The sequence below is a fragment of the Melospiza georgiana genome, chromosome 18, assembly GCF_028018845.1.
Source record: "Melospiza georgiana isolate bMelGeo1 chromosome 18, bMelGeo1.pri, whole genome shotgun sequence".
Classification (NCBI taxonomy): Eukaryota; Metazoa; Chordata; class Aves; order Passeriformes; family Passerellidae; genus Melospiza; species Melospiza georgiana.
This window is the reverse complement of record NC_080447.1, coordinates 12,612,959-12,627,450: the sequence shown is the minus strand read 5'-3', so window position 1 is coordinate 12,627,450 and position 14,492 is coordinate 12,612,959. Positions and strand designations below refer to the sequence as shown.

The 14,492-nt window shown below is 62.1% G+C and overlaps 1 protein-coding gene across 1 annotated transcript; it reads right to left on the bottom strand.

The window, feature by feature from the left end:
* Positions 1-4,674: 4,674 nt before the first annotated feature.
* Positions 4,675-13,748, bottom strand: CABP7 (calcium binding protein 7). Its single transcript, XM_058036935.1, has 5 exons — positions 13,048-13,748; positions 8,066-8,209; positions 6,635-6,747; positions 5,672-5,825; positions 4,675-5,565 (listed from the first exon to the last, which is right to left on the bottom strand). Exons 1-5 carry the CDS (start codon positions 13,154-13,156, stop codon positions 5,438-5,440), a joined length of 648 nt encoding a protein of 215 aa, XP_057892918.1. The 5' UTR covers positions 13,157-13,748; the 3' UTR covers positions 4,675-5,437.
* Between the last annotated feature and the right edge of the window lie 744 nt (positions 13,749-14,492).

Genomic DNA, 14,492 nt, shown 5'->3' with positions numbered 1-14,492 from the left:
ATCGCTCCAGCAGGGCAGGGATGTGATGGCAAATTGTCACAGCAGCGTCAGCCCCGTGTGCTGGGACGTGGCTCTGACAGGAGCAGGGACTGGATGTGACAGCAGCCTGGAAACAGCCTTGGCTGCAGCCTGGATGAGTTTAGGTCCAACTAGAGAATGTTTTCATCCTTGCAGGCAGGAGCCCTGGGCTTGCTGGAGAGCAGGAGCACAGGGATTGGGCTCGGGGGATGCAGCCCTGTGTCCTGTCCTCACTTCCACCTGCAGGACAGGTGGATTAATAAGGGCACCCAGGTGGCTCCTCTTTGGGAATGGGTGGGAGTCCCTGGAGCAATGGAACCCTGCCCCCAAGGAAATGGGCAGTAGGGACCCCCTAGGGGCTATGGGATGCTCCAGAGTGGAATCTGGGCCTGCTCTCTCCAAGCTTGGATGTGCATCCCTGTGCTCCAGCCTGGCACAGAGGAACAGTCCTGGGGAATGCTGAGGGGCTCCACTGACTGGGGGGGACAGTGGCTGCTCTGCTGGTGGCAGCCAGGACACACTCCTGGACACCTTCTGAGGCCACCAGCACCAGCAGATCAAGGAACTCCCACTCCAGTCCCTTCCGTGGATTTTTTCCCCAGTCAACATCCAAATCCTTCCCTGTTCCTTGTGTGGATGGGAGCTGTGCTTTGATCAGCCCCAGGCCTGTCCCTGCTCCGTGTGTTCCAGTCCTGGTGGGATTTCCAGCTGATCCAGGAGGGCTTGTTTTACCCAACACTTCCAAACTTCAGGGCTCCCCAGATCCAGCTTAAATTAGATAGAGTTCTCTGAGGGCAAGCTCTGGAACCCAACTGTAAATGAAAATTCCAGTGTAAAACACGACAGCCACAGCTTTTCCTTGCTCCCAAGGTGGTGAGCTGCTCTGGAAGCAGGAATTCCCAATAAAGGCCGAAAGGCAAGAGCAGGAGCATTCCCTGCTGAGCTCCAGCCTGTCCAAGGGGAGGTGAGAGGGGCTGCCAGGGGGGATTCATTAAAGTTGGGCTTTGCCCACAAAAACTGCAGGAATGTAGGCCGACAGTCTGAGCCCGGCATCACCCGCAGGATGTCGTGGATTCATGAGCTCCTAACTCTCAGAGGGGAGGAGGCTGGGAATTGCAGGGTGTGTGTGACAGCAGTGGCAGGAGGTGACAATGCCATGGATCACCGGGGTGGGACACAGCCACTGTGGGCACATCCATGGGAAAAGGCTGCAGGAGGAGGACCCCAAAGCAGGACGGGGCTGTGGCTCCTTCCCACAGGGATGGCTGGAACCCAATCCCAAGGGATGCTGCAGGGATGGACTCACTGTCCCCAGGGTGGGGGTGAGGAGCTGCTGCCCAATAGTGAAGCCCGAGCCAAAGTGCCTTTGCTGGAGCAAGAGCTGGAGTAATTTATCGGGAAGCTTTTAGGGAAATGAGCGGCTGCTGGGCCCCTGCCAAGCGCGGCCCCGCTGGGCTCTGCCCGTGTCCTCTGGCAGCTCTTGCTGGGAGAGGGCAACTGGAGAGGGAATGGGGACAGCCTGTGGGCTGGGGTGGGGACAGGACAGAAGGATTGGAATGGGGTAGAGATGGGGTCAAGGATGGGGATTAGGGGAGGGGAGAGGGGCAGGGATGGAAATAAGCGAGGGAATGGGGATGGGACAAATGGGACAGGGATGGGGATAGAGATGGGATGAGGATGGGACAGCAGTGGGAATGGGGAGAGGGGAAAGGGACAGGGAGAGGAATGTAAATAAGGATGGGAGTGTGACTGAGGATGGCGTTGGGGATGGAGACAGAGACTGGGACAAGGACAGGGATGGCAATGGGACTGAGACAGGGATAGAGCTGAGCACATCCCACACTTCTTGCGGCACAAGAGAGAGAAACAACCATTACCAACTTCTTCCCTTCCTATCCCAAACACTTCCCAGAGCTATGGAATCGCTGCCCTGGCAAACCCCGCTGGGGTTGCCGCCAGTTTTGCTCCGTTGTCCTCGGAACCCATGCAGGGTCCTGCTCCCTCCCACCTCCCGTCTCCCGCAGCAGCCCCCACCTCCCGGCACATTCCCTTTGTTTGTGCTTTTCCTGGCGGTCCCTTAATTGAATTATCCCGGAGCATCTCTGTTGCAGCAGCCGCAGTGATCCGTGGTCGCCTCTGCGGCAGAGCAGGGACGCGGCTGGGACCCCGCTCCGGGATCCCCCTGCCCCGAGATCCTGCCTGCTCCTGGATCCTGCCTGCCCCGAGATCCTGCCTGCTCCGGGATCCCCCTGCTCCGGGATCCTGCCTGCTCCGGGATCCCCCTGCTCCGGGATCCTGTCTGCTCCGGGATCCTGCCTGCTCCGGGATCCCCCTGCTCCGGGATCCCCCTGCCCCGAGATCCTGCCTGCTCCAGGATCCCCCTGCTCCGGGATCCTGCCTGCTCCGGGATCCCCCTGCTCCGGGATCCTGCCTGCTCCGGGATCCCCCTGCTCCGGGATCCCCCTGTTCCAGGATCCTGCCTGCCCCGGGATCCTGCCTGCTCTGGGATCCCCCTGCTCCGGGATCCTGCCTGCTCCTGGATCCCCCTGCCCCGAGATCCTGCCTGCTCCGGGATCCCCCTGCTCCAGGATCCCCCTGCTCTGGGATCCCCCTGCTCCGGGATCCCCCTGCTCCAGGATCCCCCTGCTCCGGGATCCCCCTGCTCCGGGATCCCCCTGCTCCAGGATTCTGCCTGCCCCGGGATCCTCCTGCTCTGGGATCCCCCTGCCCTGGGATCCCCCTGCTCCGGGATCCCCCTGCTCCAGGATTCTGCCTGCCCCGGGATCCTCCTGCTCCAGGATCCCCCTGCCCCGAGATCCTGCCTGCTCCGGGATCCCCCTGCCCCGAGATCCTGCCTGCTCCGGGATCCCCCTGCCCCGAGATCCTGCCTGCTCCAGGATCCTGCCTGCCCCGGGATCCTGCCTGCTCCAGGATCCTGCCTGCTCCGGGATCCTGCCTGCTCCGGGATCCTGCCTGCTCCGGGATCCTGCCTGCTCCGGGATCCCCCTGCCCCGGGATCCCCCTGCTCCAGGATCCCCCTGCTCCAGGATCCTGCCTGCTCCGGGATCCCCCTGCCCCGGGATCCCCCTGCCCCGGGATCCCCCTGCTCCGGGATCCTGCCTGCCCCGAGATCCCCCTGCTCCAGGATCCCCCTGCTCCTGGATCCCCCTGCCCCGGGATCCCCCTGCTCCTGGATCCCCCTGCCCCGGGATCCTGGGATCCTGCCTGCTCCAGGATCAGGAGCTGCCATTCCAAACCTGCCCCAAGAAATCCGTTCCGCCGATTCCCATTAAAATTAATTGAGCAGCTTTGAAACGCTGAGCTTGGGGGATGGCGTTATTCCTTTTATCTAATTTTTTCTTTTACATTATTGTATTTTCTGGCAAATTAAATTGTCCTCTTTTATTTTTTTCTTCTTCTTCTTTTATGTTTATTCACAGTGTCTATAATAGACCTGGTTAAAAATAAATATATATATATACACACATGTCTCTGAGGCCACGTGGCTCCTTTGGAAATGCCAGTCCATAAAAAATCCAAACTTTCTGCAGGAGATGGATGAAATTTCATTACTGATGCGGAGCCTCCCGCACTTTGCGAGGCAGCCGGAGTGATTTCATTGCCGTGGAGCACTTCCCATTTCCATTTCTCATTTGGACGTTCGCTTCAATTTGTTTGATAAATTAGAGAAGATCAAAAAAAGGCCCCACCCAAACCCCAAATCAGTAAAACGCCACCAGTTCCTCCTGGCATCCCAAAGATGGGATGTTTCCCCCCGTGGTGCTGCAGGGTGGCAATTGCCATGCTGGTGCAGGGAAATGAGTTTTCCCCATGGGAGCACCAGGGAGGTGAAGGTGGGGATGTCCCAGCCCCAGAGTCCTGGGATGGGCTCCTCCAGCCCCGTTCCCAGTGGGAAGTGCCCCATTGTAGGGGAGCAGCAGCTTTGCCCGATTCTCTCCCGGCCCCAAGCACTTGCCCTGTTTTTATTTATCCCTTTAATCTCTTTGCCATTAAAAATGCATCGCTGGGGGCTCGGGGAGGGCGATCCATTAGGTGGGAATGGGCTCCCACAGTGCACAGAGATGTGAGGCTGTGAGATTCCCAATGTCCCTCAGCCTGGGGGCTCACACCGGGGCCAGCCCCAGAGGTGTAAATCAGGACTAACAGGGTGCTCCCTGCCATCAGCCTTGGGGCAGGATCCCCAGCTTGGCCCAAGAATTGTGACCCTGTGGAGCCTCTCTGAGCGCCCCAGACACATCCTGGTTCCTGCTGGAATTACTGTTAATCCAGGTGAAAGCACTTCTGGGAAGGGGCTTGGGCTGAGCATCCTCCCCATCGAGGCAAAGGAGAGTGAAACATTCATCAAACCAAACATAAAATATCAGGGCATGAGACGTGGAGAGGGGGATAAAAGCTCTGGGATCCATGGGAAGAGGCAGGACAGGACCTGTAGCAGGATCCACAGCTGGAGTGGGCTGGGGGATGTGGCAGCTGCTGGGAACAAGCCAGGTCCCACTGCCCCAAAGTTTAGGGATGCTCCAGCCCCCGGAGTCTGGGGGTCACAGCCCCCCAAGCCAGTGCCCACGGGTGCTCCCAGGGCCTCACCCCATCACCCTCCACCCCAGCATCTCCAGGAGCCCCCAGAGCCCAGAGCGCTTCAGAAATCCCAGTTTTATTTCATATCGGAAACAACCAACCAGGAAGAACAAAAAAAAAAAAAAAAAACCAACCAAAACCAGAAACAAAAAAACAAAACCACAACCCCAAAAACCCCAAAAACCCCAAAGAATGAGAAACGGCCCCAAATCCGAACCAGTCCGTGCCCAGGTGGGTGCTACATACAGGCTGGGGGTTCCGGGGCGTGCGGGGCTCCCCGGCCTCGGGGTCGCTCCGGCTCTTCCCAAGGAGGGGTCGGCTCAAAGTGCATCAAGCAGGAGGTCAGGAATGTCCCCGCACCGAGGCACGGGGACAGGGAGGGGCTCTGGGGGGGTGGAATCCAGCCCTTGGCAGCCAAGTCCATGCAAACGCTCCCGGCTCTAGGAACCATCTCAGGCGCGTGTATTGCTTAGGGGATGATTTGGTTTATCCTAAATACGAGCTCTAACGCTAGAGCGGAGAATCCCACGGGATCCGCCGCGGGAGGGGGCTCACGGGGCTCCATGCACGTCGCATGCACTCACGGGTCGGATTGTGTCTGGCGAGGGGGGGTCGGCGTGTCGGTGTCGGTGCCAAAGTCTCCGTGCTCTGCCCCGGCACGGCGGGGCCCCGGCGCGGCTCTGTCCCCTCGGCCGCCCCCCGCCCGGGGCTGGGGGGTCACGTCTCTGGGCCACAGATGGATGGACATAGAGATATTTATAGATATTTATAGGTGTCTCCTCCTCGCTGTCGCTGTCGCTGTCGCTGCGGCGGGGCTGCCCCGTTACTTCATCCCGCTGCGCAGCACCTGGTTGGCGGCGATGAGCATCACGCTGATGATGAAGGCGATGGCGAAGGCGCAGATGAGGCTCTTCCGCACGCAGGTCTGGCGGATCTGCTGGCTGGAGCAGGCTGGGGGTGGGACAAACAGCGCGTTACCCCACCCCAAGTACACTCTCCTGTGCTCAGGGTAACCCCGTGGTTTGGCATCCCCGTGAGGGTTTGGCATTGCACTCACTCTCCACGTCGACGGGGCACTCCTCGGCCGTGCCCATGTGGCTCTCCTCCTCCGTCATGATGATGTTCTCGATGTCCTTCATGGACAGGTGCTCGCAGAAGGTGTCGTACAGCAGCCGCTTCAGCTCGTCCACCGTCAGCTTCTGCATGTCACACTGTGGGGACAGGGACTCGGGGTGACCCCAGGGCCGGCAGCACAGGGGGCTCCAAGAACCTCTGGGTGTGGTGGTGGTTTGGGTCACCCTGGACTTGTCTGGGAAAGGCCTGGTGTTCTGGTGACGCCCAGCAGAGCCGGGGACACACGGAGAGTGCTGGCACCAAATGTGGCCTGGTGGTGACAGGGGCACAGGGGATGCACCCTGACACTGATCCTGAACCTCATCCCGCTCCTGACCCTGACCCCCGTCCTGACCTTGACCTCAATCCTGACCCTGAACCTGTTCCTGACCCCAGTCCTGACCCTCGTCCCACCATTAAACCTGATCCCAACCCTCATCCTAGCCCTGACTGCAACCTAACCCTGATCCTAAACCTGGCCCTAACCGCAACCCTTAAACTATTGCTGACCCTGACCCCAAGGATTATACTAACCCTTAAACTGGAGCCTGAGCTTGACCCTAACCCCAATCTTAAACTTAATCCTGACTCTTAAACCAACTCTAACCTCATCCTTGACCCAGAGCCTGACTTTCACCCTCTGCCCATCCTCAATTCCAGCCTTGACCCTCATCCTATCCCTGATCCCAACCCCAGACTTGGCCCTGACCCTGAGCCTTCCCTGGTGCAGGTTCTGGGGCGATGCTTCAGGAGGGGACAGGGGTGTCCCTGCCTTCCTGTGGGGGACACTGATGTCCCTGCCTTCCCAAGGGGACAGGGGTGTCCCTGCCTTCCCAAGGGGACAGGGGTGTCCCTGGCTTCCCAAGGGGACAGGGGTGTCCCTGCAATGCCATGGAGGTGTCCCTACCTTCCAGAAGACGGTGTCGAAGTCGGTGCCGTGGAACTTCTCTGGGATGCCCGAGGTGGAGAGCTTGGGCCCCAGCAATGTCACAAACTCCTCAAAGTCCACCTGCCCGTCACCTGCGGGACACAGGGCTGGCTGTCACCCCCTGCCCGGCCATGGGGCACATGGGACACTCCCCCTCCCAGAAGGGGCCCCAAGGGTGGTCACAGATCCCCAAAACCACTTGGGGACCTCAAAATCAGCTGGGAACCTCCAGCAAATTTAGGGAACCTCCAACTTAGGCCAGGATGCTCAGCAGTGGATGGGGTCCCCAGTGCCAGCCAGGACCCCAGGGCCCACTGGGGACACCCTAATACCATCTAGTCTCCCCAGAATGGGATCTGGAACCCCAGCGCTGGCTGGGGAAACCAAACATCATCCAGGACATGAACATGAGCTGGACCCCAGTTCCAGCTGGGACCTCAATTCCATCTGGAGGCCTCCCAGGGCTAACTGGGGACCACAAATGTTGGCTGGGGACCCCCAAAACCAACCAGGGGCTCCAACACTGGGTGGGGACGTCCAACAAAGATTGGTGTCCCCAACACCAGCCAGGATGGCAACACTGGCTGGGGTCCCTGGTGCTGGCTGGGACTGTCACTGCCAGGTAGAGCAACACCTGGGGACCCCCAATGCCATTTGAGCCCCCTTCCAGTGGGACCTGGGGACACCCAGTGTCACCTGGGGACACCCAGTGTCACCTGGAGCCCTCAGTACTGGCTGGGGAAGCCAAACAATGTCCAGGACTCTGAACCGCAGTTGGACCCCAGTTCCAGCAGGGACCCCAATTCCAGCAGGGACCTGGGGGTGGCTGTGCCCTGGGGGTGGCTGTGACCCTGGGGGTGGCTGTGACCCTGGGGGTGCCTGGTGGCCGTCCTGGCCGTGTCCCCTGGCAGGGGGGACGCTGGCTTGGGGCTGTCAGGGCAGCACTAACCATGAGTAATGAGGGGAGCGGCGCCTTGGCAGCGCTGCCGGAAAGGCTTTTAAATGGGGGAGAAAAGGAAAAGCAATAAATTAAGGAGCTCTTTCAGGTCCCTGTGGGCGAGGGAGGGGTGGGCACAGGGACACGGTGACAGTGAGTGCTGGAGGGTGATGGGTGCTGAGGACACGACCCAGGGTGCAGGGGCCACCCCTGGGTGCGGGATCCAGCTGGTTTGGTGATCCCACAAACATCCAGGACCCTTAAATCGTCCCAAACAGAGCTGCAGTGGCGATGATGATGATGATGATGACGATGATGATGATGGAGGATGAGGGGGAGGCTCCAGCGGGAGGCAGAGCCTGGGTCAGTCCTGTGTCACGTCCAGCACATGGGGTGGAAATACGGGAGAATTTTGTGTTTCATCCATCTGGGGGTCCCATCCCCGCCCCCAGCCCGGTTTGCTGGGGTCCTACCGTCCATGTCGAGGCGCTGGATGATGACCTCCAGCTCCACCTCGTTGGGCATGTACCCCAGGGAGCGCATGGCCGTGCCCAGCTCCTGCTTGGAGATGAACCCGTTGCCATCGCGGTCGAACACCTTGAAGGCTTCGCGGATCTCTGTGGGGGGAGCAGCGATGGGTCGGGCTGAGCTTCCCCCTCCAGCCCCGCAGAACGCCTGTGGGGGTCCCTCCTGCCCCACAGACCCCAAATGTTCCAGTCACCCCGAGCACCCACCCTGCCCCTGCCACTGCTGCAGTCGAAACCGCGGAGTTCTGCCCTAAACCCGCGGAGTTCTGCCCTAAACCCGCGGAGTTCTGCCCTAAAACCGCGGAGTTCTGCCCTAAACCCGCGGAGTTCTGCCCTAAACCCGCATCCTTGGGTGAGCCTGGGGTGCCACCAGGTGGGCACTGCCCCAGGGGCATCCCCACGGGGCTGCAGCATCCAGCCGGGAGCATCCCTGAGGATCCACGGGGACTGTCCCCATCCCGGGGTCTCAGGGTGGGATTGTGCCCCATCCCATGGTCTTAGGGTGGGTCTGTGCCCCCATCCTGGGGTTCGGGGGTGGGTGCTGGAGCTGTGCCACACTTCACCCAGAAAAAAACGCCAAATCTTGACGAAATTGCTGCAGTGCTCAGCCCTGTCTGGTGCAGAGGAGGTGGAAGTGGGGGGTTTGGGGTTTCTGGCTCGAAAGGAACCCCTGGGATGTGGGGGAAGATCCCTCAGGGTGGCAGGGAGATGCTGCAGGGAAACTGAGGCATGGCCTGAGTCCCTTGACTCCACCCCAGCTCCTGCTGCCCTCAGGACTCTGCTCCTTTTCGGGGCAGTTTCTGGCTTTTTGATGCCACCTGATGTGCGGAGCTGGAACCGGGCTGAGGGGAAAGGACCAGGGAATTTGTGCTGGGGACATTGGGAAGCCAGGCCAGGACATTGGTGCCTCTTGCTGCTCCATGTGGCTGCCAGGGGGACTCGTGCTGGAGGATCCAAGCAGGAGAAATGGGCTGTGGACTTTGGGTTTGGGGGAAAAAACCCCATATTGGGTGACAGTTGTGACCCCAAGTGCTTGGGAACATCCCTGCCTGGATGGTGCCACATCAGCGACGTCTTCAGGGTGTTTTGGGGGAGTTTTGTGGGATTTTGGCCTGTCAGTCTGAGCTTCCCCATGGCCAGTGTCCCTGCCTGGGCAGGGAGATCCTCCCTGTGCTCCTGGGGGGCCTCACTACACCCCAGGCACCCCCAAAATTCATCCTTCAGGGATGCTCATCCCAAAGAGCCCCACCGTGGCTCCTCATCCGACGGCTCGGGGTGTTGGGGGACAGGCAGGGACAGGTCCTGGCAGTGGCCAGGGTGGGGTCCTGGCTCCCCACTGAGCACCCCCTGCCCCGGTGTGAAGCCGTGTCAGGATGTCACTGGTGTCCCCGAGCCACGGGGACAGGGGGAGGTGGCACCTTGTGGGGTCCCCCTGGGGCTCCCAGCAGTGCCATCGGTCCCCACTGCCACAGGTGGGTGCTGAGGGAAGGGGGGGGACACCAAACTGGGGACTGGGTGAGCTGGGACAGCAGCCCAGGGACACGGGGAGTGGCACATGGACACCACGGAGGGGGGTGAGCACACACAGACAGACACACGGACAGACACACAGACAGACATGCACACACAGACACATAGCTACACACAGAGACACGCTGGCAGACAGACACACTGACAGACACGCAGACAGACACACATATGGACACACACGCGGACATACAGACACACACACAGACACACAGACAGACAGACAGACACACACAGACACACAGACAGACACACATATGGACACACACACGGACATACAGACACACACACAGACACACACACAGACACACAGACACACACACAGACACACACACAGACAGACACACAGACAGACACAGCTGCAGGACTCACACACAGCCCACTGCAGCGAGGCTGGGACACCCTGGCAGTGACACTGGAGCTGTGCACACACACACACAGACACACAGACACACAGACACACACACAAATACACAAAGATACACATGAACATACACACAAACACACACACACACACACACATGCACACATACACAAACACACACATACACAAACACACACAAATACACAAACACACACAAACACACATACACAGACACACAAGCACACACACAAACACACACACACACACACACAAACACACACACACAAATACACAAACACACACACCTCTTGCACTGACACTGCATGCATGCACAGGGACACCGCCAGAACCACATCACAGTGACGCTGTAGCTGTGTGCACACTCACTGCAGTGACACGGGTGAGTGTGCAAACACAGCCCAGCACCTTGGGGCCATGTGCTCGGGCACACACACACACACACGGATGCAGTCTGCACACACACACACACACACACACACACACACGCACGCGCTCACAGCCCCTGTTCACGGACGTGCGTGTGCATGGATACAGCACACCCCAACACCTGGCAGTGATGCTGTGCCTGTGTGTGCACACCCCAGCACCTGGCAGTGATGCTGTACCTGTGCATGCACACCCCAGCACCTCACAGTGAAGCTGTACCTGTGCATGCACACCCCAACACCTCGCACAGATGCACCTGTGCATGTGCACAAACACAAACATCTTGCACTGAGGTACTGGTGCATGTACACACACACTTTCCTTGCAGTGGTGCTGCGCTTGTGCACACACAGACGTGCACAACCACAATGCAGTGGTGCTGTACATGTGTGTGCACACACCAACTACCAGCACAGCTGTGTTTGTGCATGTACACACACACACACACACACACACACACACACAGAGCCCCCTGCAGTGACATCGCTGTGCCTGCACACCCACACCCCCTTGCAGTGGTGCTGCACTTGCGTGTGCACACGCATGGACCTGCACAGCCACGGCACAGCAATGCTGCACTTGTGCACACAGACACACCAACACCATGCACAGCTGCAAGCAATGCTGCACTTGTGCACACAGACACACCAACACCGTGCACAGCTGCACGTGTGTGTGCACACAGACACACCAACACCGTGCACAGCTGCATGTGTGAGTGCACAAACACACCAACACCATGCACAGCTGCACGTGTGTGTGCACACAGACACACCAACACCATGCACAGCTGCACGTGTGTGTGCACAAACACACCAACACCGTGCACAGCTGCACGTGTGTGCACACAGACACACCAACACCATGCACAGCTGCACGTGTGTGTGCACAAACACACCAACACCATGCACAGCTGCACGTGTGTGTGCACAGACACACCAACACCATGCACAGCTGCACGTGTGTGTGCACACAGACACACCAACACCGTGCACAGCTGCACGTGTGAGTGCACAGACACACCAACACCATGCACAGCTGCACGTGTGTGTGCACAGACACAGCCCCATTGCAGCAAGGCTGTGCTGGTGCTTGCACACACACACACACACACACACACACTCCCAGCACGTTGCAGAGATGCTGTGCCCGTGCACAGGCACACAAACCCCTCTGCAGCAGGGCTGTGTGCACCAGCCCGTCCTGCTGTGCCGCCGTGCACACTCACACAAACACCTCCTGCAGCCAGGCTGTGCATGGGCACACTCACGTGCTGCAGTGGCACAAACACGGGCCCAGCCACGGAGACTGGCACAGCCACACACACAATGGCACTGGCACTGGCACACACACGGTGGCACTGGCACACACACAGTGGCACTGGCACACACACAGTGGCACAGCCACACACACGGTGGCACTGGCACTGGCACACACATGGTGGCACTGGCACAGCCACACACACGGAGCCACCCTGCAGCGAGGCCGTGCATGTGCATACAGATGTGTGGCCATCCAGATGTGCGAGCACGCAGACGTGTGAGCACACCCCAGCACAGTGTGCAGGCAGGGGGTGTGCCATGCCCGGGCACACACACACACACACAGCCCCTGCAGTGAGGCTGTGACGGGCACGGCAGCGCACACGCACACCCTGCAGAGCTGCACACACACACACTCACATGCACACACTCACATGCACACACACACACACACACACTCACACACACTCACACACACTCACACACACACACACACAACCCTTGCACACTGCTGTGAGCGCCTGCTCGGGGCTCCCAAATGGATTCTGGGGTTCTCCTCTCCCCCAGCCCCGTGGCTCCCTGCCTCAGTTTCCCCACGGGGACGCCAAGGGCTCCACGTTCGGTGCTGGGCCGAGGCTGCTCTCCCCAGGCAGAGCGGGGCCATGGTGGGGTCACCCCCCGTGCCTCAGTTTCCCCGCTGGAGCAGCGGGTGCTGCACCCCTTTCCCCCGGGTTCCCCAGGGACACCCCAAAGCTCGGCACCGCCAGTGCCCGTCCTGCCGCCCCGGCAAACTTTTGGGGTGGAAAAAGCCATTGTGGAGGCAGCGGGCTGAGCTCGGCCCCTCTCAGGGCACGGGCGGGCAGAGCCCGGCCGGAGTCCGGTGACACCGGCCCTGCGTGCAGCCGCCGTGACCCGGGGGGTGGCACGGGTGACAGCCGCCCCCCGTCCCCCGCGCCACCAGCCTCTGTCATATTATGACAGCGGGGAGGGGGTGACCCCGCCGCGGCGCGCAGGGGAGCGCGGCCCCCCGCCGCTGCCGCCGGTGCCTGCTGTGTCATATCGCCACAACCGGGGGGCCCGGGACCCCCGCACGCCTCCCCGCTCCGGCTTTCCTCCTTCCCCTCCTCCTCCTCCTCCTCCTCCATCCATCCGCATCCCGCTCGCCCTCAGCCTCCCCACGGCGCCGGGGGAACGCGCGCCCCGACTCCCGCACAGCCGCATCCCGCGGGATGGAGACGTCCCGCTGCCCCAAACCCCCGCGCCCCGCGATCCCCCGGGATGCCCCCCGATCCCCCCCGAGCCCCGGGCAGCCCCCCGAGCCCGCTCACCCTCCAGCTCATCCTCGGGGATCTCCACGGGGCGCTGCTCGGCGAGGATGTTGGGGACGGTGTAGATCCCCCGGTACATCAACGCCGCCGTCACCGGGTGGAAAGGCATCTTCGGGGCTCCCCAAAAGCCAAAGTTTAAACCCAAATCTCGTCGGGTCGAGGGGGGGCTCCCCCCGGTCGGCGCCGCCGGACGCTGAGCGCAAGTTGCCGGTGCCCGGCGCCCCCCGCCCGGTACCCACCGGCCAGGGGGGGCCGGGGCGGGCGCTCCCCGTCCTCCGGGGCCGGCGGCGGGACGGGGCTGGCGGCCGAGCCCCTCACGGCGGAGTCAGGGCGCGGGGGGGCTCGGCTGGGGGCGGCCCGCTTCCCCCGCGCACATGCCCTCCCGAAGTGGGAGCGGGAGGTGAGAGCATCCAAGCCCCGGTTAAATCCCGGTGCGAGCGGCGGCGGCGGCGGGGACGGGGCTGGCCATGCCGCTCGGGGCCCCCCCTCCGGCCGGAGCGCCCCCACAGCTCCTCCCGGGGCTCCCCTTCGGCCCCGGGCCGCTCACAGCCCGCGGGGAGCCGCTGCCGCCGGGCCACGCTCCCCGGTGGGGCCCGGCATGGCGGGGCCGAGGCCGAAGGCGGCCTCTTCGTCTTCCTCCTCGCTGCCGCCGCTCCCGTTGTGCCTCCCCGCCAAGTGTCCCGGGCAGGCCGGGGCTCGCTGCCGCCGCCGCTCAGCCCCCGCCGCGCTCCCGCCGCCCCCCCGCCGCCGCCGGCAGCCCGAGCATCCTCGGCCCCGGCCCCGGCGAGCGGCGGCGGAATCCGGGCAGCGGCGGCGCCGGGCGGGTTTTGAACGGTCCCGCCCGGGAAATGGGGCTGGGGGCGGGGGGGAGGTGGGGCCTGCCCGGGGGGGCAGCGCGGGGGGAGCGTCCCGGGCCCGGGCAGCGAGGGGCGGTGGGAGATGCTGGGGGTGCTCGGGGGGCTGCGGGTCCCTGTGGCACCACCCCCTGTCCCCGCAGGGGCCGCCCCGGGGTCCCCACCCGCGGCCGTGCCCAGGGAGTTGTCACGCCGAGGTCCCGGCACCCCGGGCTGCCACCACCCCCAGGGCACCCTGCTCGTGGGGCGGTCGCTGTGCCAGGGTCCCCGCAGCACCGGGACCGTCACCATGCCAAGGGGCCGTCACCTGCATGTGGCACCCCAAACCCAGACATCATCACCCCCAGGTCCCCGCACGTGGCACCCCTGGGCGCTTGTCACCCCCGTGTCCCCGCACCCTGCAGCCCGGGCTGCCACCACCCCAGCGCCCCTGGATGTGCCACCCTGGGCCGGCCATCACCCCGAGGTCCCCAGGGTGCTGAGGGGTGACAGGGACCCCAGGGCCAGACCTCAGGCCAGACCTCCTGCTCCCACAGCAGGGAGAAAATGAGCCCTGGGAGAGGCAGGAAGCAGGGCCAGCAGCAAAGCCCT